Below are 27,884 nucleotides of genomic sequence, written 5' to 3'. Positions count from 1 at the left end.
AACATATTCCATCACTGTTAGTGTGGATCGTTACCAATATAAATGGGAAACATAAAATAAAAACACAACAAATTAATGCCTTGTTTCCAGTTGGTCTTATTCATTGTCCTTCTGTGTATAAATGAATAAAATCTATATAGATTAAATCCACCTGGAGATGACAGTAATGTATTTAACACTAAACAAACACAATAGATGTACTTTATTTAAACTGAAAACAGCAAACATGACCCTGTTTTCAATTTTAATACTTGTTCTGAACCAAAGAGAGTCCTTTATTTGAATCAAAAACATCCACCCTGGCACAGACTTCACTTACAGCTCTACATACTGCAGCAGATCAGAGCTTATTATTCAAATATAAATAGCGATTATTGCCACTTGACAGACATTTAAAGGGAGTGTAAGTAACACCAGGTAGTGTAACAAAAGCAAAGACAGCAGAAAGGTCACCAAGTTATCTGACTTTTCTGTTTACATGATTTTAGGTTTCTGTTTCACACATGAACACAATCTTATGCCAACATCAATATAAAGGAGTGCACTTCAGTATTGCTTTCCTCTTTGAAAAGAGAAATATATCGTCATGATAAAACTCATTTACTCGTAACAGCTACTGCTTTGAAAAATAGTTTTGAAATTATAAATAACTGCTGAATATCAGTCCGGCCTTCACAGTTACTTCTTCATATGCCAACACATTTAACAGTAATTGCTGCTCACAATAAAAAGAATAAATACTGCACATTTAACAGTAAAATGTAGACTAATGTGAGAAAAAAAAAGCAGCCCTTTTTCTTTCATTTGGTTGGATGTGTGCAGTAAAAATGTTTATAAAAGACAGGAAGAGGACTACGTAAATAAACAGCGCAGTTTACGGTTTGACTTTGGAGAGCAGTGAGTGTCCTGAGGAGCTCCAGGTGTTTCAGGTGATGCATTATGATCATTTATAATACGATAATGGTGGAGCAGTCAGTGGGTTCAGGTCACGCACTATCTTGTTAAGTCCGGAGATCTTCTCCTCCAGCAGGTAGTTCTTCTTCTCTGCGATTTTGTGCCGCTTCTCGGTGATCTCCAGAGCTTCCAGCAGCTGGGCTCTTTCAACATACAGGTCTTTAATCACCACATCTGCTCTGCCATTCTTGCGAACCTGGAAAGGCCAGATGAAGATGACAAAAGGCTGACAGGCTTTCATAAGGGCCCGACCGATATCAGCTGGTGTTGGCTTGTTTCAGTTTTGCAGCACCAAAGTTGAACTGACAGCAGACCTCAGTCGTGTCACGGTTTACTCTACATGTCTTGACATCCAGTGAGGTTGAGGCAACAACTTTGCCCCCCTCCCCACAAACTTAACCAATTAATTGCTAATTTGCCTAATGTATGAAATAATGTGGAAATCTTCCTCATTTGGAATTTGGATTAAAATATTCTTCCCCTTTTTAAAAGAGATCCAGTATTTCCTCCTTGTCCCCCAAATTGGATTATATTTTTACTTGTTTGATGATGATGATGATTCTTCATCAATAACTCATGTGGGAATAGTTTTGGTAGATTCAGATCAGCTGTTCTGAGATTTGATTTCTCCCTTTGGTTTCTACAACACATGGTTTTATTTAACAGATGTTGAACTTGCTGCCTGACATGTTTATCTTCTTGCAGAAAACATCCTCATTCTGTTTTTTTCCCCCACTTTCAAAAATCTAATTAAAATCTTCTGTGGTTCTTTGAGCAGTTCCACAATGTTAGCACAGTTTTTGTGACTTATAAATAAGAGAAATGATGGGTGTGAGCTTTTTGAACTGACCTGCTCGTTCAGCTGAGAAACCTTTTCTCTGAGCAGCAGCTTGATGTTATGCAGTGACAGTTCAATTTCCCTCATACGCTCCTCCATAAGCTTCATCTTCTTCTTCCGTTCATCCTGGTGACAACACAATGAACGACATCAAATTGCTGCAAATGCAAGAAAATTAGAATGAAATTTGAATGATCTTGCCTTTGAGCCGAGTGCAGTCAGAAACAACGTACAGACCAAATTCTTATGAGCTGGATGCTTTATTTTTATCGGTTTCTGCATTAAATGAGGTCTAGTACATTTTTAAGAAGAGGACAACAGCGAAAAAATAAATAAAGTATAAATAGGTATAAAATTACGCTGTGTATTCCAGATGCCTATAGAGAAAATAATTTAATGCATAAATAAAATAAACCCTAACATGATTCGACTCAAATAAATAAAACACAGTGCAAAAAAGAAATAAGACTCACTACATGACTCAAAAGTAAAACACATATTACAGCAACAGATATAATGACATATTATTATACTAATGATACACTAACCCAGAAAACAATGATTTGGGTCTAATTAACATTCAAAGTTAATTGTTGTGTGACGTGTCTGAAACACAACCCAGAGAGTTGTGATTCGCTTTGGTTGTACAGCAGCAACACAAACAGTAACTCATACACCCAAAACACAAACATAACACAGACAGATAGCTTAAAGAAACATTCAACTAGGCGCAGTGTCAAATTAGAAATACGGGCATAAACGAGGAAGAAAAACAAAAAAAAAAGCCAACAACAACAACAAACGTTGAGAACTTGGTACTTTCATAAAGAAATCTCTAGACACCCTGACCGGACACAGACAGTAACGTCAGCTGACAACAACAGGTTGAAGATGCTTGATTGTTAGAAAAGGCTCAGAAGGCTGTTAGGCACTAACCTCGCCCCAGCGTTAACACTCCTTGATGATCATAAGGCAAACTGTCGAACTAGTTTTAATCTCTGAGGGACTTTAGATACCAGTGCAGATCTGAACATTCCCAGGAGGGAGGAAAAAAAAAAAAAAAACACCCTGTAATCAAGATTTAAAAGTCCTAAAAATGAATGTTTGTCAAGATGCCACTTCGTAGTGCGTACATGCAGATGTTAAATGTTTTATGGCATGTCTTACAAACTTTTATTAGTTGGTCATTATAATCCCATGGGGAAAACACCGGGTGTTTTTTCTGTGCTTTCCTGCCACCTAGCAGCAGGGAAATACAATTACACATTCATGCCCTTTGATTCAGGCAGCACGTTTGTTCAATCTCCTATAAGGATGCAGAGAAGACGGCAGCAAGTGCTAGAGTCAGATCTTTGCTCCAGACAAAGCAGAGGAATAGCAGAGTATGAAGAGAAGAGCCGCAGAGGGAAAAGAGGAGAAAGCAGGGAAAGGCGCTGGTGCTACAATCCACCGATCCGCCGGTAGCTGTCTGCATGAGCCGCCCGCTGCTCCGCCATCGGCCCCTGGAGAGAAAAGGCAGGTACACTTCACCAGAGCTCTACCCTCCTCCAGTCCTGAAAACCTACACAGGGTGGGTCTGTTAACAGGCCTCAAACAGGCTCAGGTGGTCAGAACATTCAACAATAAATAAATACAGACAAAAGTCAACTGTAAATGTATAATTTAAAGGATCCAGTGACATAAACAGAGTACACAATGTCTGTGTTAAATGGGAACCTTCTCTCCTTTTCTACACTCGTGGTGATTTAGTTGAATTAATAATAGTAAGTCAGATGCTACCAAAATAAAAAAACCACAGTGGGATGATGCCTTTTAAAAGGAAAACCAGAATAAGCTACATCTACCATCTAAGTGATAGATGTTCCTGCATTGTGACAAATGTGCAAAAAAGGTGACAAATGAAAAAAAGCCACCAGAACCACACCCAGATGATCACACCACTGAGAGTCCGGAGACAGAAAATTAAAACGGTGAGTTCAGGAACACAGCAGAGACACAAACAGGTACTACAATCTACCACACACACACACAGCACAAGGAGATGAAGTGGGTCTGACACAATCACCAGAACAAGCAGCATAGCAAACCCAGCATTTAAACAAAAAAAGGGAATGGAAAATGTAAAATACATGATGACTATTATTACTAAATGACATGTTTGGGAAATTACACACTTAAGAGTGAGAGTACATGAATTATTACTTTAAATTGTTGCTGTTGTTGTGTGTTAAATGTCTGTGATGTATTCCCTTTCTCTGCATTTCTTGGTAAAAGAAGAAAAAAAAAAAAAAAAAAAAGAGACTATGAGACAAAAGTCTTCATCACCTGAATAAAGTGAGGCATTTGTGCAAACACATTTTCAACACCCAAGTGGAAGAAATAAAATATTTATATTTTAATTCCCAATATATCCTGAAGACATGTCCAACATGAGATGTAGTTGTTAGTTTCCTTCTCATAGGCATCAAAAATTAACTTGTGATTATTATGAGAACAAATCACCATCATGTTCCAAAACAAAATAATGGTAGTGAGAGAAATATGGCAGGAGATGGATATAACACCAAATCATGCAGCAACGCAACTGCACTAAATGTAGCCCTCAGTCATGCTTATCTGATGTAGGCCAAATATTGTCCAATTTGTTCATGAACATTTGCTCAGGTCTGCTATCGGAGAAGGCTCGGGCTGTACTGTACCTGCATGTTGTCTGGATCTTCGCCTCGGTGCTGTCCTCTGGGCATCCGGTGAGGAGACGGAGGCAGAAGTCCAACCAACTGAGCCTGAAAGGACTGGATAAAAAAAAAAAAAAAGATAAACTTTATCTTTCTGAGAGAAATACATCCAGTAAGAGGTCACTTTATCAATAATCCATCTATATCTTCCCCTTGGGGAGCATGTTCTAAAGCATGAAGCTAAAGTTGAAGCTAAATCCTGAAGATGCAGCCACAAATGGAGAACTCAGTTAAGAATAAGAAGAAGGCCAAAGGACTCTGGGTTAAAAAGGGAATCCTTCATTTAAATAACACAAGAAGAAGAAGAGAATAAACAGTGGTATCATGCACCTCCAGCAGCTGTGCAGACATTCGAGCCATTTGAGCCTTGAGTGCCTCATTTTCTTGCTGAAGGCTCTCCAGCTGTGCGTGTCCTGCTTCATAACCCTGAAACCGATGGACACCACATAACCGCCATGTTTGGAAAGAAATAAATCAATGAATAAAAAAAAAAAAAATTAGCAACACACCAAAGGTGAGCTGGTTAGAACACACACACACACACACACCATGGTCATTTCCTTTTGTGCCTCCAGCTCTTGCTTCAGAGAGGTGTTCTCCTGTTCCAAGGCCTTCACCAGGGACGACTGATCCAGATGTTTGTGCTGATTCAGAGACACGATGGTAGCGTCGAGTTGACGGACCTGCAGCAGAAAATAAGAGGCTTGTAGTTCAGTGATGGAGAGAGATGCCTGTGGGTTTTTAAAGTTAATTTTATTTTGCTGCAGGCCTCAGCTCACCTTCTCTCTGGACTGCATGAGATCTCCTTCGACGCTGTGCACTTCAGCCTGAAGCCTCTCGTTTTCCTGCCTCAGTAGCTGCTGCTCCTGTTCGACCAGCCGAGACATCTCATCTCTGTACAGCTTCTTACTCTTACTCTGCAGACCGCTTGAGTGCAAGGCGATCTCCAAAACATGATTCTGTGATGAACAAAGCCAGAGGTTATATCCACTAAAAATCTATGCTCAGGTCTTCTTCAAAGCTTTAACTGGTTTAATTTAGTTTATTTTTTCATTAAATCAGTTCAAATATGTTCCATGCTTTGAAGAAAACAGATTATAAACTTTGAAAATACTCTGATGTTGAAGTACAGTAATCTGTCTCCCAATTTTATCCAAGATCAAACACATCTTACTCTATCGTTGGCATTCTGCAGCTGTTTGTGCAGGACTGCAACCTCATGTTTGAGGGAGTCCCTCTCCTTCTGCAAAACTCGAACATCTGTCTTAAGACAAGCACTCTGATGGTTCACAGACTGAAGAGTTTCATCCACTGTCTTGACCTGGATTGGAAAAACGAACACATTTTGTCCAGAAAACTGTTCAAGACACCATAAGTTATAACAGCCTTTACAACAGGCTCTTACCTTCTCTTGAGCTTTGGCGAGTTGGATGCGAAGGCCCTGAGATTCCTTATCCACACTCTTTCGCTCCTCTACCAGACGACTGAGCTGATTCTCCACCAAGTCCAACTTGCATGCCTGAGGACAATAGAACGACTACAGCTGTAATTCAAAATGATTCTTTATAAACCTCTATTGCTGCAGCTTAATCACACCATGAAAAAAAAAAAAACTTTATCTTGATCTCTGTTCTTTCTCCATAGCAGGTAATATCACTCATAAATCGTTATTTCTACTAGAGGTCATTTTATGAATCATGTGCTGTTAATATTTAATTGTGTAGTAGCTTTGATGGCATTGATGTGAGATCCATTAAAGTGTCCAGGGCCTCATTCTCACCTTCTCTCTGAGGCCAGACAGCTGCTGTGACAGCTGGATATTCCTCTGTTTTAGCTGTGCAGTGTCTTCCAGAGCTTTGGTCAGCTCTGCCTCCAGAGCAGACACACAAGCTGCCAGCTAACACAAAACAGCCACTGATTAACTACCCACTACTGGCAGCACAACACCATGACGAGCATCAGTCCGTCATAAAACACTGTTTACCTTGTGTTTCTCATCAACTGGGGACACCTCCTTCCTCTGGTTTTCCTTTATCAGCTCTCCCAGCTGCTGCCGTAGAATCTCCAAATCAGCAATGTTTTGGGCATTTTTCTTTGACAGCAGCCCGTTCTCATCCTCCAGTTGCTGACTCTGCAAACGCAGAACTGAAATCTGCAGCAGAGGAACTAAATTAGCACCCTGGTACTGAAAACATTAAGTACTATCAAGTTACATGTAGAGTACCTGATTCTGGAAACTTTCTGCAGCCTTTTGAGCTGCACTCTTCTCTTTTTTTAAGTGCTCCAAAGTTTGTCTGAAATGTAATAATAGCAGAATATGACAAGAGAGAAACACACTAACACCAGTAATTGAAAATATTTTGCTTTTCTTACATCAAATCGTCCTGGGCCTCTTTCAAGTCCTCTTCCTTCAAAGCAGCAATCTTTTGCCTAAGGACAAGGTTTTCCTCAGCAAGTCGACTGGCCTCAGATCTGTGGATACAAAAAAAAAAAAAGATTCTCATACATTACATTAAAACACCACACATGTTTAAAACATAAAAGAGAACTCTTTCATTCATCTTCCACCCCTTATCCATTTCTGGGTCGCAGGGGAAAAGAAATCTATCGCTAACATATTGATTAAAAGCAACACATTACATGGATTACACACATCTACAGGATTAAAGCAGCATAAGTCAAGATCTGCTGCATCACACAAAGGCTTAAGAGCATGAGGGCAGTAATCGACCCCGAGAGGACCAACAGCACTACGCTGTGTTTGGGAACAGAGGGAAGAACGCTCCTAAGACTCAAAGCACCAAAAGGGATGGGACAACCAGACGCCACAGGAGACACGGGAGGACAGGATCCTAGTTTTCCACCAAGTTACCTATGGGCTTGAGTTGTTGCATTTAATGACTGCGACTTGTCCTGGAGCTCTGCGACGGCTCTGCGAAGTTGAGTGTTCTGGTTCTCAAACTCTTCACAGCAGTCCTCGAGGTCACTCACCGCCTCAACGTTAAGCTGCAGCTGACTGGTCACATCCAGAATATCCTCCTCTGATGGTCCAGCGTCTGGGTGTATGGCTGGAAGAAGCTCATCCTGCCTGTCCAGTTCACCAAAAAACTCAGACAGCTTCGTGTTTTCTTCCCTTATCTTGCTGATCTCGTCGATAAGGGAATGCTGATGACCTTTAAAATCATGGAAAATATTCATTCTGCTTTCAAGGTTCCAAACTCTCTTTTCAAGTTCATTGTTTTGTTCCTTCAGCTTGGCATTTTCACACACACAGTCTTCAAATCGAATCTGGAGATCTGTCATTTTGAAGGCTTTTATCTCGAGCTCTCTGATGTGCTCCATTAAAAGAATCAACCTGACTTTGAGGTTGTAGTTTTCCTCTAACACGTGGTGACCCGTTTTGATCTTTTCACTGTTGTGAGCCAGGAGACTCTCCAATATTTCTGTCTTCTGTTGAAGCAGAGAGATTTTCTCATGTAAGAGGATGTTCTCCTCTGTGGCAGTGTTATACAAAGCCCGCAGTTTAAGGAGAGAGCAAGCCTGCTCCTCATAATCACCAACTTCATCCAAATGTTCGAGACAATCATGTGTGAGGTCAGCACACAGCTCATCATCTACAGTTAAATGTTCACAGTCTGAGTCTGACGCAGGTTCAGCTTCCTTCTTATTTTGGTGGGAGTTATTTGGTACACAATTAGCTTCAGCATCCTCCAGAGTCAGTTCACCAGGGTCCCCTGTTTCCTGCAGCACTGATGGCTCAACCGCAGTCTCATGACATGGTTCATTTTCATGGGTTGGGCCTCCACAGTCCAAAGCTGGCACATCTTGAGGTTTGAACTCTTCTTCACATGATTCCACAGCCACTTCATTCTCTGAATGTTTTGTAACCTCATCAGCATGAACACCTTCAAACACCTCCAGCAATGAGACGGTTTCACACGGCCTCTCAGGGGGAACAGATTCTGTTTTGTTTTCAAAATCCTGCAATTTTGGTTCTTCATCACAAAGTCCAGTTTCTGTGGAACAATAGACGTCTTCTTCGACTTCCTGAGGGCTTGACGCTCTGGTCGGGCAATCACATCCCTCACTAACACCACTGGCGTTTTCCAGATATGTGTTACCATTTTTAGTCTGACTATTTTGTTCTTTGATGTTACCACCACCACCACCATCATCATCATCATCATCATCATCAGCTGTTTCTACATCAACATTTCGTTCGTCGAGAAAAGGGGACAAACAGCCTAGTTCCTCATTTGAAGGATCTGGAACAGCACAATCACTGATGTGGATTTCAGGTACCAAACATGTTTCCTGTTCTTCATTCAAAAATATGTATTCTCCGGTGTTTTGCACATCCTGCGTTAAAGTTTTTAAGTCATTAAATTCCTCCACCTCTTTTTTCGCAACCTTTTCTGTTGAAGCCAAAACCTGACTGAGTTCCCTCTCCAGCTCTTTAACTCTTTGTACAAGCAGAGCTCTCTCTGCTGTGACCTCTGCCTCGTCACTCTCAGATTTACCCTTTAACTTCTCTTCAAGACTAAGTACGTGTTCCTGTAGCTCCTGCCTCTCAAGTTCAAAGTCCACTGCGGCCTGTTTAAGCAGCAAGTCCAGCTCTTCGATCTTCATCTTTAAATCATCTCGCTCTGTTAACAGTTCAATCCTCTCCATTATCTGCCTCTCAGAAATGGCCAGCATCTCGTTGTACTTTGCCTCCAGTTCTGACCAGCTGCTTAGGTATTCTGCCCTCTCCTGTTTAAAATCCTCCACCGTTTGATTTAACAGGAGCTCGGCCTGCACGGCTTTACTCTCAGACTGTGCGAGCAGCTCATCTTTGGTTTCCAGGCTGCCCTGAAGGCGGTTATGGAGGTCATTCAGCTGCCTGCTGAGCTCTATCTCTTTAGTCTGCGCCGCACTAATGAAGTCATCCAGTTCATTCTGCAGTAGCTTGTTCTTCTTCACCAGTTTGTCCATTTCTTCCTTGTGAATACTTTCGAGCTTGTGTCGTTCTTTTGTCCACTGTTGATTCAAGTTCTCTCTTTCCTGCTCAAACGCATCCTGCATCATTCTTCTTTGTTCCTCATCTTTCTCAAGAGCCTTCTGTATCTGTGCCTCCCAGTGGATTTTCTCCTCATTGTGGCTTTCAGAAAGCACCTTCAGCTCACTTTGGTAATGCTGTTCAAGTTTCAAAACATCAGCCTGAAAACGTTCTGCAACGGATTCTTGATCACCTGAGAAACGATCTTCCACCTCTTTCAGTCTTTGGCTGAAGCTGATCTCGATTTCCCTCCTGTGCGTGATTATTCAATGACTGTTACAGAAACTGTTCTGAACTCTTAAATACATTTTTTGCAAACTTGGCAACAACATATTTTTTGATTTTAAGAAGTTCAAGTGAAATATTTAGTGAAGTGAAAATCATTCACCTGTACTACTTCATAGTAACAAACGGTAGAAATAGCTAACCTGGCTCTGACTAATAAAGCCACCTTAGATCTTGGTTGTTAAATCCACAAAATCCCTCAACAAAGTTTTTATACTATATTGTATTAGTCAGTGAACTTTGGTGTAGGTCAGAGCTCTTCCCATTGTTACAAGTCATTACACTAAATTAAAGAAAACAATCTTCTCATGTAAAACTCAACAACAATGTAAATGAGTGAATTTGCCATGTCGTCCAAATATACCTTAAAATAAAGCACTTTCAAAGAAGTTATTCTAATAAATTAAATGCAAAAAACCTCTCAAAAGTCATGTGTCTCACCTCTCCTTGGCGATGTCATCTCGTAGTTTGTCCAGCATGCTGCTGAGTGTGTCCCTTTCTTCAGTGTGCCTTGCAGTCAGCTCCTTTATGGCCTCTCGGTGTCTCTCTTCTAGAAGAGCCCTCTCCTCTGTCATCAAACTTTCTAGCCTCTTCTCCGCCTCCTCTTTCTCAGTCTCAAGCTTCTCCCTCTCTTCATTAAACCTGTCCTGGAGCATCCCTTCATAGTCCTCCTCAAGCTGCAGTCTTTCCCTCTGCCACTCTTCCTTTAGCTTTTGCTCCTTTAGCTCAAACTGTTCTTGTAACTGTGATCTTTCTTGATGGATTTTTTCAAGTAGAGCAGCCTCATGACTTTTCTGAAGCTCAGCTCGATCACTCTCCCACTGCTCTCTGAGCTTGCTCTCCTTTTCTTCTTGTTCCTTGACAAGTTTAAGCATCTCCTCCTCCAGCAGCACTTGCAGAGTCTCATTATTCTGCTCATCCAACTGAGCCTTCTCTTTCTGCCACTGCTCTGTAAGTCCCTGCATGATCTTCTCCTGCTCCTCCTCAAACCTCAGCTTAGCCTCCTCTAGTTTAACTTTCAACTCAGCTGCCTGACTTTCACGCAGCAGTTCTTTCTCCCTTTCAAAATCTTCCAACAGTCTCTTCTCCATCTCGGCCTTCTCTTCCTGTAGTTTATTTCTCTCCTCCTCAAGTCTGCACTTGGAAAGTTCGAAATGCTCCTCCTGTACCTTCTTTAACTTGGCAGCATGTTGTTTTTTCAGTTCCTCCATCTTAGTGCAAAGGTTGTCATCTATGTCAGCCTGTTGGTCCTCCAGGGTCTTCAGCTGCTCCTCCAGGTCTGCAGTGTAAGTGTGGGCCTCCAACAGCTGTTGTCTGAGGTTTCCCACCTCCTCCTCCTGCAGGTTTTCAAGCTCTTCCTTCTCCTCGGCCTGCTTCTGCTCCAGGCAGGTCCGCTCCAGCTCCGCCTGCTCGAGCTGGCTCTGAAGCTCCTGTGACTGGCTCTGAATGCTGGCCATCTCCTCCCTTAAAGCTTGGATCTCCTGCTGGTACTGGAGAGCTACGCCAGCTTTCTGGACTTCATGATTTGCCCTCTGCTTTTCCACCATTTTGTCAAATTCATTTATCTGGGGCAACAAAAAAATTAAAAGGGGGCTTAAAGCAATCGGTCAACATTTTGAGAGATACATGTATTAAGTTACATAAGTCCTTATTTGCTGCTAACCTTCTGCTTGCTGTACCTTCATATTTACCACAGAGCACTCAACATCTTTCAGATGCTGATATTTCAGTGATGTCTCTTTGGTCCAAATATTTCATAATATGACATTTCATAAAGTTTAAATGTTGAAATATATGGTATCTATCAGAACTACCTTGGTTTCCAGTTGGTTTCGCAATTCCTCCATCTCTTGAAGGTGCTGCTCCTTCAGTTGCTCCAACATCATCTCAGCCTCCAGACTCATGCTGAAAGGCTGAACCTCCTCTGAGCCGATGCCTAAAAAAGTCAAATTACAAGTTTGTGGGTGGAAACTCGTTTTACTGCGAAAGGCTTGTGTGTCAAGAAAAGATTGTCTTGAGTTCATTTTAAGGCTACAAGCATTTGTAAAGCCTACCTGGATCAGACTCCATGCCAGGGCTTTTACTGTCGAGCTCTTCAGAGAGAGGTTTGTGACCAGGTTGAAGAACACGGCCAAGGCTGTGGAACTCCTGCAATTCTGACTGCAGCTCATCAATACGATCCTGCAGCTCCTACAAATAAAGAAACAATCCTGTTAAAACTGTTTGTTTTTTTTTCATTTAATTAATAAAATATACAATTCACTATATATTTATATACAGCAAAGAACAGATTTTTCATCTGAAACCCAGTTTGTAAAGATGCCACATCTAACATGTTCCTGTCTGCTCAGACGGACAAACAATAAGAATTATGAATTACCCTGCACTGAGCTTCATAGCTACTGCGCAGTTGTTTAATACGTTCCTCTTGGAGAAAGAAGTCTGCACTGCCGGGGTCCAAATCACCAAACTACAGGAAATGAGAACATAGACAGACAAAGATCAACAAAGATACAGAAGAGCTGTGGAAAATAGAACAAAACTCAGATATGCATTTTTAAAATGCTTCCTGAAAGCAGAGAAACAGGATATACTGACAGATAACTGAGCTTTATGAATTCTGGCTACAGAATGTCTTGGTACCTTGTCTTTCATTATGTTGTCCAAACTTGTCTGGAGTTTTGCAATTTGACTTTGTGCCTCCACTAGTTTTTCTGTGCTGTCCAGCAGCTCCACTTCAAGACGTCTATTTTCCTGGTAGACACAAATAACAGCAGCATATTTTATTTACCAGTTATTCCATCTGGATAAGCAGATGATAATGTAATGTCTACTGAGAAAAGTGAGACCGTGTTAAGGTTTTAAAATTAAACTGTCTGGTCATTGAACATTGTGTGTTAATAAATACACTCAAACAGACATACAGCAAAGATGGCAAATTATGACAACCTTCACAGAAATGGAGAGGTGGTCCCTGAGAAAAGATTCATCCTCCCTGATCTTCTCGATCTCTGCCTCCAGTTCTTCTCGCTGCAGGCCCGCCTGCTGCTGGATCTGGTCCATCTCCTTCATCAACTCTGATTTCACTGCTGCAATTTTCTCTTTGTGGTCCTGCTCAAGCTTCCTGTAGATGTTCATCAGCAGAAAATACAAATATTGAAAAGATAATGCAGACTAAACTGTTCTGGCTTGCGGTATGTACTTTCTTCTAAGGTAAATTTCTAATTTAACAAATGCGTTCTCTCTCAAAACTAGTTTGAATCAACTGGAATCTGTGCGAATGCAGCAGATGAATGGACTTTGTTGTTGTAAAGTTGTAATCCTTTAGAAATATAATCCCTAAAATCCAGTCAGGCCAAGGCAGACTGACACAATAATTTTAAACAGATCCAGTTTGTATTGTTGAGTACTTCTGGTTGTGGTATAGACAGTAAAACCTCACCTGAGCTTCAGTGTATTCATGTGCTCAATGGCAGAGTGATGCTCGTCCACCTCAGTGGCGAGCTGGGATTTCAACTTTTCTGCTTTCTCCAGATCAGATCGGATTTTCTCCTTCTCCCGTAGTTCCCTGTCGACACGCTCCCTGACAAAAGAAAAACAGGCAGAACACTGATAGTTACACAAAAAGGTTATGCTAGCAAATGATCTGGAGGTTTTATTTATCTTGTCTAATTTTGGAATAAGCTGATTTATATCAACTCCAAACAAATATAAAGAAAGTGCATGAAGGGATGACTGAGCTGCATCACAGTGGTTAGGGACTCATACTCACAACAGATGTCTAATCTCAGCTTTGAAGCTCGCCAGTGCTGCTTGGTGGATCCCATTCTTAGTAATGAGCAGTTCGTTTTCCAGCGCCATGGTGAGATCACCAAGACTAAGTTTGCCATCCAGATTGAAATTCAAAGTCTGCCAAGAAATAATAATGTTTTTGTTTGTTAAAATTAGCACAGCAAAGTCTTTGCTCTTATAATTAGGATAATTATGGAAATTGCTGTACCTGCAGGATCTCAGAGCTGTTTTCAATGCCTTCTTCTAACCAGGCATCCAGTATGTGTTCAACTGGAGTGAAACCAGTCCCATCATCAAGGGTGGAGAATAGGCGCATGCCAATGGTGCTGGTCAGAGCAGAGGGGGTAGCAATCCTTCGACCTCCCTCATCAAACGGCTGCATGGGAGAAAAAAAAAAAGAGCATTAATCTTTAACCTGAGATCCTGCTTTAACATACTTCATTACAGGAACGAGAAAGGATTTTGTTTTCCAGAACAAACAAAAAGCTGAAACAAAATGCCAATGACATTAATTAACAACAAGGGATTTACCCTCACAATTGGTAACCAGGTAGAGCTTAGCAAACAATCCCGTACCTGAGTGGAGTGATGTCGTTTGAGCTGCCTGTAGGGTGTGGAGGCAGATGGAGTAGGGGGCTTGTTGTGGTTTACAACCTTGGATACAAACTCCTGAACATTCATCACTCCATCGCCAGTTAGACTATGGAGCAGGTCCCCACTTATCTGAAAAATTAACAGCGTTTTAATTACAAAGACAAAATATATTTAGTTACAGCTGTATCATATAGATATGGTCCTTAATTAACATTTTTTAATTCAAATTGTCTAAATGTTGTGTTATCAAAGGACAACAATGACCACAGCTGATCACAATAAATTATAGTAAGTACATAGTCATTACTTTAAAAGGCAACATTAAAAAAAAAAAAAAAAAAAGATGGCTTTTCAAATAAAAGAAGTGATTTTGTAAAAGCTCAACATTCTTTAATCTTCAAGTGCTGAAAATAATGAGATTTGAAAGGCTGCCTTCAAAGAAACTGTTTCTCCATTTTATATTCAACTAACCTCCAGGCCCAGATGTTCACAGAGATTGAGGAGATCAGTGTGACTAGCACATCTGTCCCATGGTATGGCCAGCTCCTCACAGGCTTCCTGCAGCTTCTCCTCTAAACGGGCTGATAGCGGAACGACGGATCCTCGAGGTGTGCTTGGCTCATCCGGGTTCCAGAGATGCATCTGGCCTGAACAAAAGACAGGAGACTGATCATAACCTGACAGACATCTATAACATGAAGGAAATTTTCTTTAAAAAAAGAAATACTCTGACTTGTGTACCTTCTGCCTCGTACTCCTCAATGCTAGATTCAAGAGCATTCCAGCGCTGTTACAGACAAAAGGAGATTAAAATGAATTTAATCACCAAAAGGCCCAAACCATGACATCAACTGTCTTGCAAACAATCAAATTAGAGTAACTCATTGTTCACAAAATTATCATATTTAATATATCTTCTCTGACAATCAGCAGTTTATGTGTTCTAACATGTTTTTAAATAGGGCAGGGTTGAGTTTGGGTGCAAGGGAGGGGGGATAGAGTGTCACCAAAAAAAAAAAAAAAAACACAAGAGAGCTTTTGTGAAGGCACGGGCCGTAATGGAGGGCCAGTGGGAAATCAGGAATGGTGGCAATAATGGTGGCAACAATAGAAAATGTGGCATAGACTGACACGCTTTTCATTATTTTCCTCCTTTCAGACACACCTCGTGCTGAAAAGCAGTATAAACAAATATTGCATGTTAAATAAAAATAAGTTACAATTATTCAAGACATATTTAAATGGCCATGACTCAACATGATTATATTTTTTTTTCTCAGTTCTCTGAAAAAATATCAATACAAACACTGATTATTCCATAAGAGCTGAAAAACAAAATGATGAATATCATTCAATATGGCCAAAAGCTCAGCCCATAACTTTGTACAAACTCTCACAAATAATTTAGTTTCCTCTCTTTTTAGGTAATATGAAATAAGGTTGGGTTTGATCAGGCGTCACCTAATGTTCTCCAACTCAGCCTCAGCGTGGCAATCTATTGTCTGAGAAGCAAACACTGAGGGAATGAACAACAGATGGGAATCCGCAAGTGGCGTTTTGATACATGGTGTATAGGCATCCAGGAGGGCGGGGGTATTGGGGCTCATTGTTCCACTGACAAATCCAAACTCCCCCCTGCTCCAGAGCACCCCTGACCCAACCCCATCTGCTGGCCCCCAGCCCGGACATCGTAGCTTTGTTGCAACCTAGATCCGTCAAAACCAAGACACGCTTCTCTTCAACATCGCAAATAGAGTTTGTCTTGGAGCCAGGAGGCATCTAGGGTGGACTCAGACAATACACACAATATATATAAAAAAAAAAAAAGGGTCGGTGCTCCATCAAGCTGAACTGTCCATTATCACATCACATCGGTGACCAGTTGGAGTTATTTATTTATTTTTTGCTTCTGTAATTCAGCTGCACAGAATCCACACATCCACCTGGCATTAATGTGAAAAATTATGTTTGCAACTAACCCTTTACTGATGAACCATCAAAAGCTAAGAGAGAAATGCATTAAATCTCCATTGTTGAGAGGCTGGTGAATGTCAGCATTTTCTCTTGATAAATTATACGGATTAGTGATCACCCTTGCATATGTCAAACAACTCTGTATGTCAGCAGTGAGAGCGGGATTAGCCAAGAAAAGGATCTAGCAGATCAACCCGAGGAACCATGCAGAGTTCAGCTGTGCATGGCCATGACCAAACTAATGCTTTAACCACTGTCACACCCAAAAAAAAAAAAAAAAAAAAAAAAAAGTAGACCACGGGAGGCTTCTAATGTCAGAAAGAAGACAGTACTGTACTTTGAGCAACGATATTGACACACTTCAGCATACATCTGTCTCTCTTTATCTGCTGAAAACTGCAATTTAGGAATTTACATCATATCCAACAAGGGCACTGTGCTGGTGCCATGTCCAACACCTCACTGCCAGCACATACACACAGATCAAAGTTCACCTCACACGTAAAACTTCAACATGCAAACACACACACGCACAAAAATCAAGCCAACAACTTTGCAGGAGGCTACAAATGTTGTGATTACGTCTTAACTGCCCAAGGCTTATTAAACTGTAATTACACTCACAGTGTTATTTACAGATAGTCCTGTATTGTTATGCAATGAACAGAGCTTTGTGAATGCTGTATTGGAGCATCTATATTACATTTCAGGATCTGCCTCGGACGCCGCTAAGCTGATTAGCTAAGAATAACGCCTCGTCGTCGGTCTGTGGTTGCAGAGAAACACAGTACATGCAAGGACAGGAGGCGATAAGAACAGCATCCAAGTGTTTGGAGGCTCAGGGCAGTGCTGGAAAAATTAAGAGGACATGAGTCTTAGCTCCTTACCTCACGCTTCCTGGGAACAGCTGACTCATAGTTGTCATCCAGATCCTCTTCCTCTGCTGGATTTGCAACGTTAACTTCGGTTAAGTCAGAAACGGGTTCTACCAACTCTGGCACGGAGCGGCGGCCATAACGTTTACTGCCCTTCACAAACTTCGGCTGGATCTCTGGAGAGTCTGAGGAGATACAGTGAGAAAGGACCGTAACATCATGAGTAGTGTCACATCTGCATGCAAGAAAATAGAAAAGCACATAAGTGGTTGATTAACAACCTGGTTAAACAATGTTTTTTAAGAGAAGTAACCAAAGAATTTTCCTAATCCATATCTTCCCATTTGTATGAATCAAACAGAAAATACAAGTTGAAATTGGTTCATGTGCAAACATCAGTGAAATTCAAGAGACCATTTGTTCAGCCCGCTTTAGCCTTCATGGACACTATGACACTGACAGTGAAGTATTACATTTGATAAGCATCATATCTTTCCTATTTCCGAACACAGGTATCTTTTAGGAAATAGAGAAGATTCATCTCTTACTGTACATATTTCCCATAAACCCTTTGAGTCTGGTCATTCACACAAAAAGACAGATCATGTTGTTCAACAATTTGCTGGTTTCAATATATTTTTCAAGGAATTGCTCAGTAAATTAGCATTCCCAGGTTCAGCCATATCACAAAGAAACAAGCCAAGCTAGTAGTCAAACAATGACGGTGCACAGAGTTGAACCGTCAGCTAATTGGCTTTGGGGCTGCTTTTGGCTTTGTGCCTCTGTATGGAGAGTTACAGCTGAATCAGCATGGGGGCAATTACTCAACTTACAGAATACACTTCAGAACACACTCAGATGACTTGAATGGAGAAGGTCTCCACTAGGTTCAATATTAAAGTGATATTCACATTAAACACAGATTAGGAGCTGACACTGGAGACATTTTAAAACTGCTGTCTTTGTGAAACTCCTTCACAACACTTTGAATTGAGACTTCACCTGGTGTTTGTAAGGTTTCCTGTTCTGCTTGGGGTGGCTCAATAGAAGATGACAAAACCAGAATCAGTGCATTCTTGAATTGGTCAAAGTCAACCTGCAACAAAAATTAAGAGAAATGAATTATCAAGTCTTAATATGCAAGCAATGCACTGTATGTCAAACAGTAAAAACTAGGCGAATGTTTTGGAAATTCCGTGGAAGGGATGTAATTCCCTGTGTGCTAGATGGAGGCTGGGTGTCCCTGGATGTCTGGGTGGAGGATGGTTTGTCAGAGCTGGAGCAAGGAGGTCACACTTCAAGAATCAACAGCTGCTAACCCTGAGTATGGTGATTTTCTTTGTGCTTTGGAGGCAGCTTTAGGTGGGGGCTTTTCTTTTTTGACTTTATTGTTGGATGCTATGGGTAGGCAATCAGTTCACTGGCCCCTTTGCTACTATTTACCCCGCCCACGCACACCCGCACTTGCAAGACAATAACCATCCGTCTGTGCACACACTTATAGAAAAACAGAACTCGACACAAAGTGTGGAGCTAAGCAGTATGCCATTTGAGCCTTAAAGGCAAAATCTACGTGCTAAATATCTGCCAAACGTACACCACGTTTTACACAAACTATCTTTTTTTTTTAATCCAATTACACATTTGGCCTGTGTCCTCCCAATTTCATACACAGAACACCTTCAAACAAAAAACGCATCAGTGTATGGTGATTAACTGCCTTGGTTGTCCTGACAAGACACCTGGGAGGAGGGCTGGCTGGCGCACATTTTCTCCTCAACAAGATGGCTAACAAAGCACCAAAAAGCCTTCAGACACAAAGGCCTGAAAGGTGGAGTGGCTCACAGGCATTTGCCAAAATCAAAGGACACCTTGGACCCTACCACAGGAAAGCCAAAAGGCCACACCTCAAATGTTCATCATTTAAAGAACAATAATTCTCTTTAAAAGTGGAATACAAAAGATTTGAGAGAATAGCTCCAAATATGGCACATCACAACGTAATGGAGAATCAAAATATAGAGCAGCAGTGACCACATCAGTGAACACACAGTTTCAAATTCTTTCAGGGGAAAGGGGTAAACGCACCCTGGCAGTGAGACGGTCCTGGTTCTGCAGCAATATATGGAGAAGAGCTGGAGTGGCATCATCCAGGTGCAGTGACTGACAGAGATCAGAGAGTTCCTCTGGGCACAGAGAGCCGCACCCACTTGTGTCGAAACTGTTGAAAACTTCTTTTAGGCGCTCCTCATAGTGGTCCTGCTCTTGGGCGTCACCCATCCCACAGGACAGCACCCTGCCCTGCAAAATAAGAAATGACATTATATTTTAGCTTATGGGTCGATCCAGTCTTACACCACATCATTAGTAGCATGTAGCTTCACTTTTCCTATAAATAAATAAATAAATAAATAAATAAAAACAAAACAAATAAAACAAAAACAGAATATAAATTCTCTATTAAAAATACTCACAAACAAGGTGGAAACATCTATCTCAACAGGTTGTGTTTCTGTGAGCACCTTCATCTGAGAGCGACGCTGAGCAACTGAGATACCAACGCACCGCTCCAGCGTCATTTGTGGCTAAGGCTTTGGCTAATCCAATTACAATGATTAGACAATCATGTAAATTGATAGACATGGCCAAGTCTAACACTGAACATGACTCTCTCGCCTCTAACTGGGCAACAGTGAGAGAAAGATGACTTTTTTTATTACTATTAATGAAAATTATGTTACAATGTAAAATGTGTTCCATTTGTTAAAGAGAAAACTACATAAAAATCTTGTTAAAAGATACAGCAAGTTCACGGCTTTAAGACTAAAGGATCTGCAAACAAGTTATTAAGACCAAGGACAAATATAGTGGAGTGGCAGTGAACCAAATGGAACAAGCAGACAGGGACTAATTGAGTTGCTTACACCAGAGCCTTGTGCCAACAATTACTGGCTGGTGGCATCAGTTACAGAAACATGGAGAGCTTTGGTCTTTCTATCCGGATGCATCCTTTCACTAACGGGGAAATAATTCAAAAAACAGTTGAGCGAGTCCTTTTTGTGGCTACAACCAAAGTTGTCACAAGTAATAATAAAAACAAATAATGAGTCTTGGGCTCACAGGTCAAAGCAGTAACTTTAACAGTGATATAAGTTATAGACTGAGCAGCATGACGTGAAATAGCAGCAGAGAGCTGAACATAGCATCCAGTTACTTCTATTTTTTACCTACAACACTTTCTAGAAATTTTATATCCGACCGTTGCACCTCTTCATCTTCTAACCACATTTCTACACACTATTCTGGACTATTTGCACAAGTCCAAGGTTCAAACAGGGCCATTTTTAACTTTGTTGATTTCAACTAATATTAGTTAGGGGAATTTTTGGGTCCATGCATTAAAACAGTTTTTCATGCCAATTCAAAATACACGGGGTGTCGAAAACTTGCAACTACATTTAATGAGTTCAAACTCCCCAGTCTGAGCTTGTGTCTATACAATGAGCACCCGTCTGACCCCCTGCTTTTCCAGCTGCTCTCAGGGAGCTCATCAAGCACTAGGCCAGGTGTCCCCCACACTCCAGACTTGGGGTACCCATTCACTCCAGACAATAGGCTGTCCACAAAAACCAAATCAGTATTCTGCATCTGCACATTTGAGCCGCTTATGAAATACTAGAAGATCACCGCTCAGCACTTTGGCAGCTTGTCTAACGCTATCATGTTTTGCAAGTATGCAAAGAAATCTGGCAACAAGAAAAAAAAAACAAAACTGTAAACTGTAATATTGTCCAAAACACTCCTGACAATGCTTTTCGCCATACAAGACTGTGTCTCTGTATTACTATGTGCATTGCTTTCTACGGGCAGACTGAGCCAATTATCCTGGTGGCCTTCCTGCTTGGCCCAGTCACTGCTGCTCATAGTGGCTGTGGGCTGACAGCTGCTGAGTCCAAAGAATCAGCTCCATCCAGGTCACAAGGAGGAGGTTAATCCTCGCATCTTCCTAAGACTCACTTGTACTGATGTGACAGCTGATTACAGCCAGCAGATGTCAATTAGAGAAAGTAAAGATTTCAAAACTTTCCTCCTTCAGCAGTTTGAAACACAGATGTGACAAAATTGGTCACATACTGTCATTAAAAAGGTTCAAATATCAGAGTGGTTTTTCTCGTCTGTTGAATTGCCCAACTATGTGTGATTTTTTTGTACCTACCACCTGTTTGTCAGTACTTAAAGAATTCTCATATTGACTACTCAATCACATTAGTTGTGGAGGAGGACCATCATTAAAATTTCACAAATGAATGAACTCTAAAGATATTTTACTATTATTTTACGTTAAAGCACAGGATGATTTCACACTGCTGGGCAGTTATACTAGCTTGATAATGTGAACTATGTGAGCAAGCTTTCTTTTTAAATATTTCTAATTTCTAAATAGTCTTCGGTTTGATGCTGTGCTTTTTCATACGAGATAAATGAATATTTTAGGATGGTGGACTGCATGTCGCCGATGTCTGTGTGGCATCTTTTCTCTTTTTTTTTGGGAGGGGGGCAAATTACTGTCCTTTTTACTGAAAACTATTCAAAAGAGAAAGGAAAAATATCAAATCAAGCTACATTTCTCAACTTAAGCTGCCCCTATCCCTGCTGCAGCACTGACTGGGACATCTCTCACAGACTGCATGAAAGGAAACTGAAAGAAAACACTCAATGACATGCAACAAAAACGATATTTGACCCGAGCTGAGCATCTGAGTGTCAATGACTCATTTTTAATCAATAAATCTCCATTAAATCACTTCCACTGCTGCACAGTCATGGCAGACACAGTGCTTCCTCAAGGATGTGAACATTATAGTTACAGTTTGACTTAAACTCAAATTGATTCAAAGCCCATATATCAATGTAAAAAAAAAAAAAAAAAAAAAAAAAAAAAAACAACAACACGATTTCATTCATCGACCCTCGAACGATTTAAATCAGAAAACAGGAAGTTAGCAAATGAGTAATGTGAAGTATTAACTTCGTGTAATCACTGAAAACCGTCGGCTTTGGAAATCCGCTTTGTCCGCTAATTTATCCCCCAGCACCGATATGAATAAAGGTCACAGATTAAGGCTCCTTTGGCCAGATTATTGGCCTTTTGTGAGTTTATTTATCTGACCCGGTCCAAAGTAAACAGCCAGAGAGAGCCGGCTAAGCTAACGGAGCTAATTCATCAGCAGCCGTGTGGAGCCAACGGTCGGCCGGGATTTACCGTTAAAGGGGAATTAAGGTAAAAAAAAACCAAACAAACTACAAAACACACAAACAAACAATAACCGGGAAAACTGATTTTCTTTAAAGAAAAAACGCCAGATAAAACTACTCACCGGAGTCTGAACTTTAAGGGGACACTCGTCTTGAAAATGTGGGGATTTGAATTTAAATCAAACTTGGCTGTTTTTTTTTTTTTTTGTGTCGCCGTCGCCTCCCGGTTCGTTCGGCCGGTCGGTCCGGTTGGCGGAGTCGGGTGTTCCTCTACGGAGGGGTCGGTGTGCTGGATGGGTTTTTTGTCCTCGGCTGCATCGTCCTCCTCCTCCGGACCGTAGCGGGGTTTGAAAAGGAGGCAGAAGGAGGAAGGGGCGGCGACCGGCAGCCCGGACTGGTCAACCCGCCCCCCCCTCCCTCCCCTCCAGCAGCGGACCGGACTAACGGGGGAAACTAATTAAACGCTCCCCTTCTGCACGATCTAACCAAAACTCCCTGTTGGTACGAGTGTTGTTCATTCTTTAGGTTAGTTTTTATCCTCATTCCTACTAAACTCTGAGTGTTGTGAAAACACAAGGAGAGGCAATGGGCATGAATAATAACAGCTTTAACAGCCTGTTGGTGATTCCTTGTTTTACAGTTTATTCTGCCACAAAAGGAGAAACAGTCAACTCATCTCAGTCTCAGGTTTGGATCACTGATAAAGACATTTGCAGTCATGACCTGAGCATGAACTCTGCAATAACACCTTCAAGTCCCTGGAGCACATTTACTTCCTTACTACTTATGAGGTCCAGACTGTCGGCAGACTGATACTGTTAAATTAAAGAAAGTAGAATTGGTAACACTGTTATGGTTTCACCCACATTTATAAATAGAATGGAAAATCTTTCTGGTATTTAATACAGCTCAAACCCAGCTACCCCTACATTTTCTGGCTGTCAGGCACAAGGAAAATATGTGATCTCAAATGTCAGAAGACAGTGTGTACACCCTACACACCGAAACATTCACAATATGTTTTTATTATTATTACTCTTAAAAAAGTTTAAATGTATATGATAAGGTTGAAATGGTAATATTAAGAGAATATAACAATTTGAGTGTAAATGTCAAAAATGGCCTCAGAGCACTGTGACCTGTCTGCCGGGTGTGTTTTGTTTTGCTGTTTGAGTGGCATTATAGGGGTGGAAAGGGCATGTTTTTTGTCATCAAAACTTTGTTCCCACGAATTTTTTACTACCTTAAATGCTGGACTGTTCGGATGAACAACATAATCATGAATTCTTGACATGAAAGGGTTTTCTTTGTTTTGAAAAGGCTCCCACTTCCTTGAACATGCTTTACGCCTCTGTCAGTAGCCCGAGGAGCTCACACAATTCGCCCTTCACAACATGTTTGAATCACTTTATCAAATGTGAACCAATAGCAGCAGTGGATTTGCTTGAGTTGAACATTGACCCCTTTCTCTCTGCCTTTCACAATACTCCTGTTGTCAGGAAGGGAGCTCTGCTGGATTCTCCTTCAGTTCACCACTGATGTGAATACACCGATTTGGGGAAGATTTTGCTGCTGCAGAGGGGAACTACTTTCACGTGAGGCAGAAATGAAGAGAGCTGTGTCATTTCTGGTTACTGTCTATGCCTCAGTGCCTGTCCTTCTCTACCTGTTCCCATGGATACTGGGCCACGCCATATTCGCTCACTTGTGTAAGTACAGTGTGTTTCCAGTCCACATCTAATTTCATTAAAGTTCAATTTTTGCATATATTCTTTATTTCAGAAACACTCCTTTTTGCTCCTTTTTGTCTGTTGTAGTCAGAGTGAGAAGACAGTTTGTCATGCCACAAAGGAAAAGCAGAAGTGTAAATAATATGACCAATGGCTACGTTCACTCTCAGAGTGCTGGTATTGTTCCTGTCTGCTGATTGTCACCCTGACATAGATTACAGGGACACTTCAACGGAATGGAAGCGTTATCAGCGTCACCTCTGCTTATCTGCCACAACAAAATGTCTGCTGTGAAAAAGGCCCATTCTTTATTTTCAAGATTAGCCTGCGAACAGACGAATGACACTGATGCCAGAGTTGTTGTTGATGTTTTGAATACAGCCAAAATATGGTGATAATGTGTTATGTATTCCCCAAATAATAAACTTGTGAATAAATTAATACATTTTTCTGAGGAAGTTTTACGACAGCTGCAGTTTTGACTCTAACAAACTCATAATTCTTAGCCTTAAACAATCCAGTACAGCATGACAAGTCACACTACAGTTTGTCAAATAGTAAAATCCACATATTTTAGTGTAACACATGATTCATTCATTCATTCATCTTCTACCACTTATCCGTTTCCGGGTTGAGGGGGGTGGAGGACACCCATGCAGACACGTAACACCTGCACACAAAGGCGCCAAGCCTGGGAACCAAACCCACAACCTTCTTGTTGTGGGGAAACAGCGCTAACCACTATGCCACCATGCTGCTCTGTAACACATGAGTAAATGACAATATTGAATGATTGCACATGCAGGTAATGTGACATTATCATATGGGATATGCTATTTAAATCATTCTGACGTGGTGTGTTGTTGTGTGCCGCAGTGAGGCTTCCATTCTTTGTGGATCTTGGCAGACCTGGAGACATTGTGAACCACACATGCAACTTCTACCTCGACACAGAGGAGGATGTCTCAGTGGGCGTGTGGTCAGTCATTAGTAAATGCCTTTTATGTGTGTCTTTAAAAGCAGCAGTGCTTGAATATAAAGCAGGCATGTGCTCATTCGGTACAGGTGGCTCCTGAGTGGCTCTACTCACCCAGCTGCTCAAGACCACTCAAAAATCTGCCTTAAAGAAAAAGTGGATTTGTTTTTGATGCTCTGTCCTGTCCCTCTTTATCTTTGTGTCTCATAGGCATACACTCCCTGCCAGCCAATGGAAGGAGGCCGTGGGGAAAAGCCCTGAGTGGTACAGGGAGACTCTAGGAGACGGCCATCCTGTTATTGTCTATCTCCATGGGAACATTGGAACCAGGTGGGATGAGAGTGGAGGGATAGAAACCCTTGAGTTCATCCTAATGGAGTCTAGTGGGTATTACATGACTGTTCAGTCATCTAAGCGTGGATTAGCAGATGAGAGGACATGAGTCTAAAAGCCAAGTGTGTCTCTGTATTCAATGCTTTCATGTGATTTGTGCAGGGCGATCAATCACAGAGTGGAACTGGTGAAGGTAAGCTTTATGTTCAACTGCTGATTTTCACTTGTAGTTAATGTTTTTAAGCTTTCAGATAAAATTCACGTTTTTGTGTTGCAGATCTTAAGCAGGGCAGGATATCATGTCTTATCTGTAGACTACAGAGGTAGGTGATCTCTTTTTTTTTTATTTGAGGTGGGCTGTTTATTCAAATATAAAACTAAACCTACCATGTTATGGATGTATTGTTATGATATAGTCAATTCGTCTCTTATTGAGGTTTTGGAGACTCCAGTGGGGAGCCAAGTGAAGCTGGGTTGACCAGTGACGCCCTCTACCTGTATCAGTGGGTAAAGGAGCGAAGCAGAGGGAGTCTCGTCTGTCTTTGGGGACACTCTCTTGGCTCCGGGTCAGTTTCTTAGCAGAGAACTGAAAATATTTGATTTGAGCTAGAAGATGGATAGCAAATAAGTAAAACCTGGTCCTTTTTGTAGGGTTGCCACTAATGCTGCTGTTAAACTACAGGAGAAAGGTGGGTTAAAGGTCACTGCTCCCGTGTCATAACAAGCTCGCACAGGTGATTATTCAAATGGACTTCTTGTTGCTCAACTTGTGTATCCGTCACTTTCCTGTTCCAAATTATACCTTCATATTTCTTCATGTATCCTTAATATCCTGCTGCCCAGTGACCTTATGTAACAGGCTTTTTCACATTGGAAACTGCATTTCATTTTCAAATTTCCCCACATTACAGTATGTTGTGGTATCAACAGTAAAGAATCTAAAATTGACGGCCGAGCCAGCCTTCACTATTCTTCAGCACCATCTTTGTTACTCTCTAATTTCAGAGGCTCCAGTTGATGCTTTGATCCTTGAAGCTCCATACACCAGACTCAGAGAGCTCATAGCCGATCATCCGCTCACTAAGGTGAAGTCAGCTGTTACATTTTTGTCTGTTTGCAACCCCTCTGGGTGTCTGCCAGGCTGTGGGATCACAGCTGTTTACGTTTAGTTCTGATTCAGAACAACAGCACAGTCTGTTTAAACCCAAGCTTTATTGAAAAGATTAGCTGTATTAATAAAATTATATAATAATAAAAACAGCTCACTAAGTAATGTTTCCATGAAGACTTTGGTTAAAATTCCTGATTCCTGCTCAATGTGTGATCACATGAATAATTGAAAAGGTAAGTTATCCCTTCAGGAATGGAGGAAACTGACTCCCGGCAACCTAACAGGAATTTCTGCTGTGTGTGTGTAAGAGAACAGGATATTGCAAAAATACTTTTCTGAAAATTTGAACCCTCTTTTCCTCCAGATGTACATGTTCCTTCCAGGATTTCAGAGCTTGCTTTGGAACACTCTGGACAAAAACAACATTGAATTTGCAAATGACAAAAAGTAAGTGTGACCAAAAAAAGGATTTTTTACATTTTTTTTTGTAATTTAACATTTTAACATTAAACCTCTATGATTATGAACATATTGAATCTACCCAGTTTAAAGACATTGACCGGACCCCTTCTGATACTGCACGCAGAGGACGACAATGTTGTTCCTTATCACATGGGCCTGAAGGTACAGTTGGTTCTTCATTCCAAGTGGATGTTGCTGCCTTTTTGTTGAATGACTTTGAATTTTCTGGTGTTGCCAGCTGTACCAGATTTCAGCCCAGACTCAGAAAGAGCGTGGCGCAGATGTTCCCCTTCAAATGATCTCCTACAGCGCAAACCGTGGATTCTCACACAGCAACATCTACTTAGATCCTGACCTGCCAAATGTGGTTCGGTGAGTTTATGGTTAAATTTGACAGGTTTTGTGGTGGAAAAAGTCTAATGAACCAAAAAAGCAGAGTTTAGGCAAAAGTGTAGATATAAAATCGCTGTCTGCATTATGTGCTGCACTAATTTACTATGTAGTTCCTGTAGGCACTCTTTTATTGACTATACTTTCCTCAGGAAATCTGAATAAATCTTAGTCCCCATTTTCTTTCTGTTTCAGGGTATTTCTGCAAAAGCTGAGGCTGTAAAAGGATATGAGAGAAGTGCGGCTGTGTTGCAGATTTTTTTGTTGCTACTGCACAATTTGGTTTTGGTCACGATTGGATGAACTTTTATTTCGAATAAAATCAAAACAGTCTACTTGATATTACGCAAAGAGTTTTTATTTCAATATTGTGGATCACAAATAAAGGGAGTTTATATCTTTCTTTGACTAAGATATAATAATACAGAGGAAAAGAAATCTTGTCTGTCCAGAATATGGGCAAACTCACAGTAATGTAATTAAAAATTCAGTTGAGCCAGCTGCTCGGTTACAGACGACCCTCATCTGTCCTGTTTACCAG

At 41.1% G+C, this 27,884-nt stretch overlaps 2 protein-coding genes across 5 annotated transcripts; one reads left to right on the top strand and one right to left on the bottom strand.

Annotated features, from left to right (window-relative positions):
* Window positions 1–114: 114 nt before the first annotated feature.
* On the bottom strand, window positions 115–22,825 carry nin (ninein (GSK3B interacting protein)). 4 transcript variants are annotated; one of them, XM_029494632.1, is made up of 28 exons: window positions 22,464–22,825; window positions 19,174–19,386; window positions 18,088–18,181; window positions 17,098–17,270; window positions 14,978–15,023; window positions 14,708–14,883; window positions 14,219–14,365; window positions 13,851–14,018; window positions 13,623–13,759; window positions 13,293–13,433; window positions 12,800–12,974; window positions 12,494–12,604; window positions 12,231–12,320; window positions 11,905–12,040; window positions 11,665–11,786; window positions 10,292–11,415; window positions 6,901–6,999; window positions 6,752–6,821; window positions 6,512–6,679; window positions 6,308–6,424; window positions 5,933–6,046; window positions 5,702–5,848; window positions 5,307–5,486; window positions 5,076–5,210; window positions 4,858–4,953; window positions 4,492–4,584; window positions 1,805–1,918; window positions 116–1,150 (listed from the first exon to the last, which is right to left on the bottom strand). In XM_029494632.1, exons 2-28 carry the CDS (start codon window positions 19,363–19,365, stop codon window positions 944–946), a joined length of 4,572 nt encoding a protein of 1,523 aa, XP_029350492.1. In that variant the 5' UTR covers window positions 19,366–19,386; window positions 22,464–22,825; the 3' UTR covers window positions 116–943. The 4 variants fall into 4 exon arrangements, with proteins under 4 accessions (XP_029350493.1, XP_029350492.1, XP_029350494.1 ...); XM_029494633.1 differs by lacking the exon at window positions 6,308–6,424 and having other exon boundaries at window positions 115–1,150; XM_029494634.1 differs by lacking the exons at window positions 116–1,150; window positions 1,805–1,918 and adding an exon at window positions 1,928–3,294.
* Window positions 22,234–27,678, top strand: LOC115036442 (monoacylglycerol lipase ABHD12-like). The gene is made up of 13 exons (XM_029494639.1): window positions 22,234–22,366; window positions 23,841–24,050; window positions 24,948–25,050; window positions 25,258–25,377; window positions 25,543–25,573; window positions 25,658–25,703; window positions 25,817–25,946; window positions 26,032–26,069; window positions 26,386–26,465; window positions 26,856–26,938; window positions 27,037–27,115; window positions 27,192–27,325; window positions 27,539–27,678. Exons 2-13 carry the CDS (start codon window positions 23,948–23,950, stop codon window positions 27,564–27,566), a joined length of 975 nt encoding a protein of 324 aa, XP_029350499.1. The 5' UTR covers window positions 22,234–22,366; window positions 23,841–23,947; the 3' UTR covers window positions 27,567–27,678.
* Window positions 27,679–27,884: the final 206 nt, after the last annotated feature.

Source organism: Echeneis naucrates, chromosome 22, assembly GCF_900963305.1.
Source record: "Echeneis naucrates chromosome 22, fEcheNa1.1, whole genome shotgun sequence".
Taxonomy (NCBI): Eukaryota; Metazoa; Chordata; class Actinopteri; order Carangiformes; family Echeneidae; genus Echeneis; species Echeneis naucrates.
Note: the sequence above shows the minus strand (reverse complement) of the source record. Positions and strands in the feature narration are given on the sequence as shown.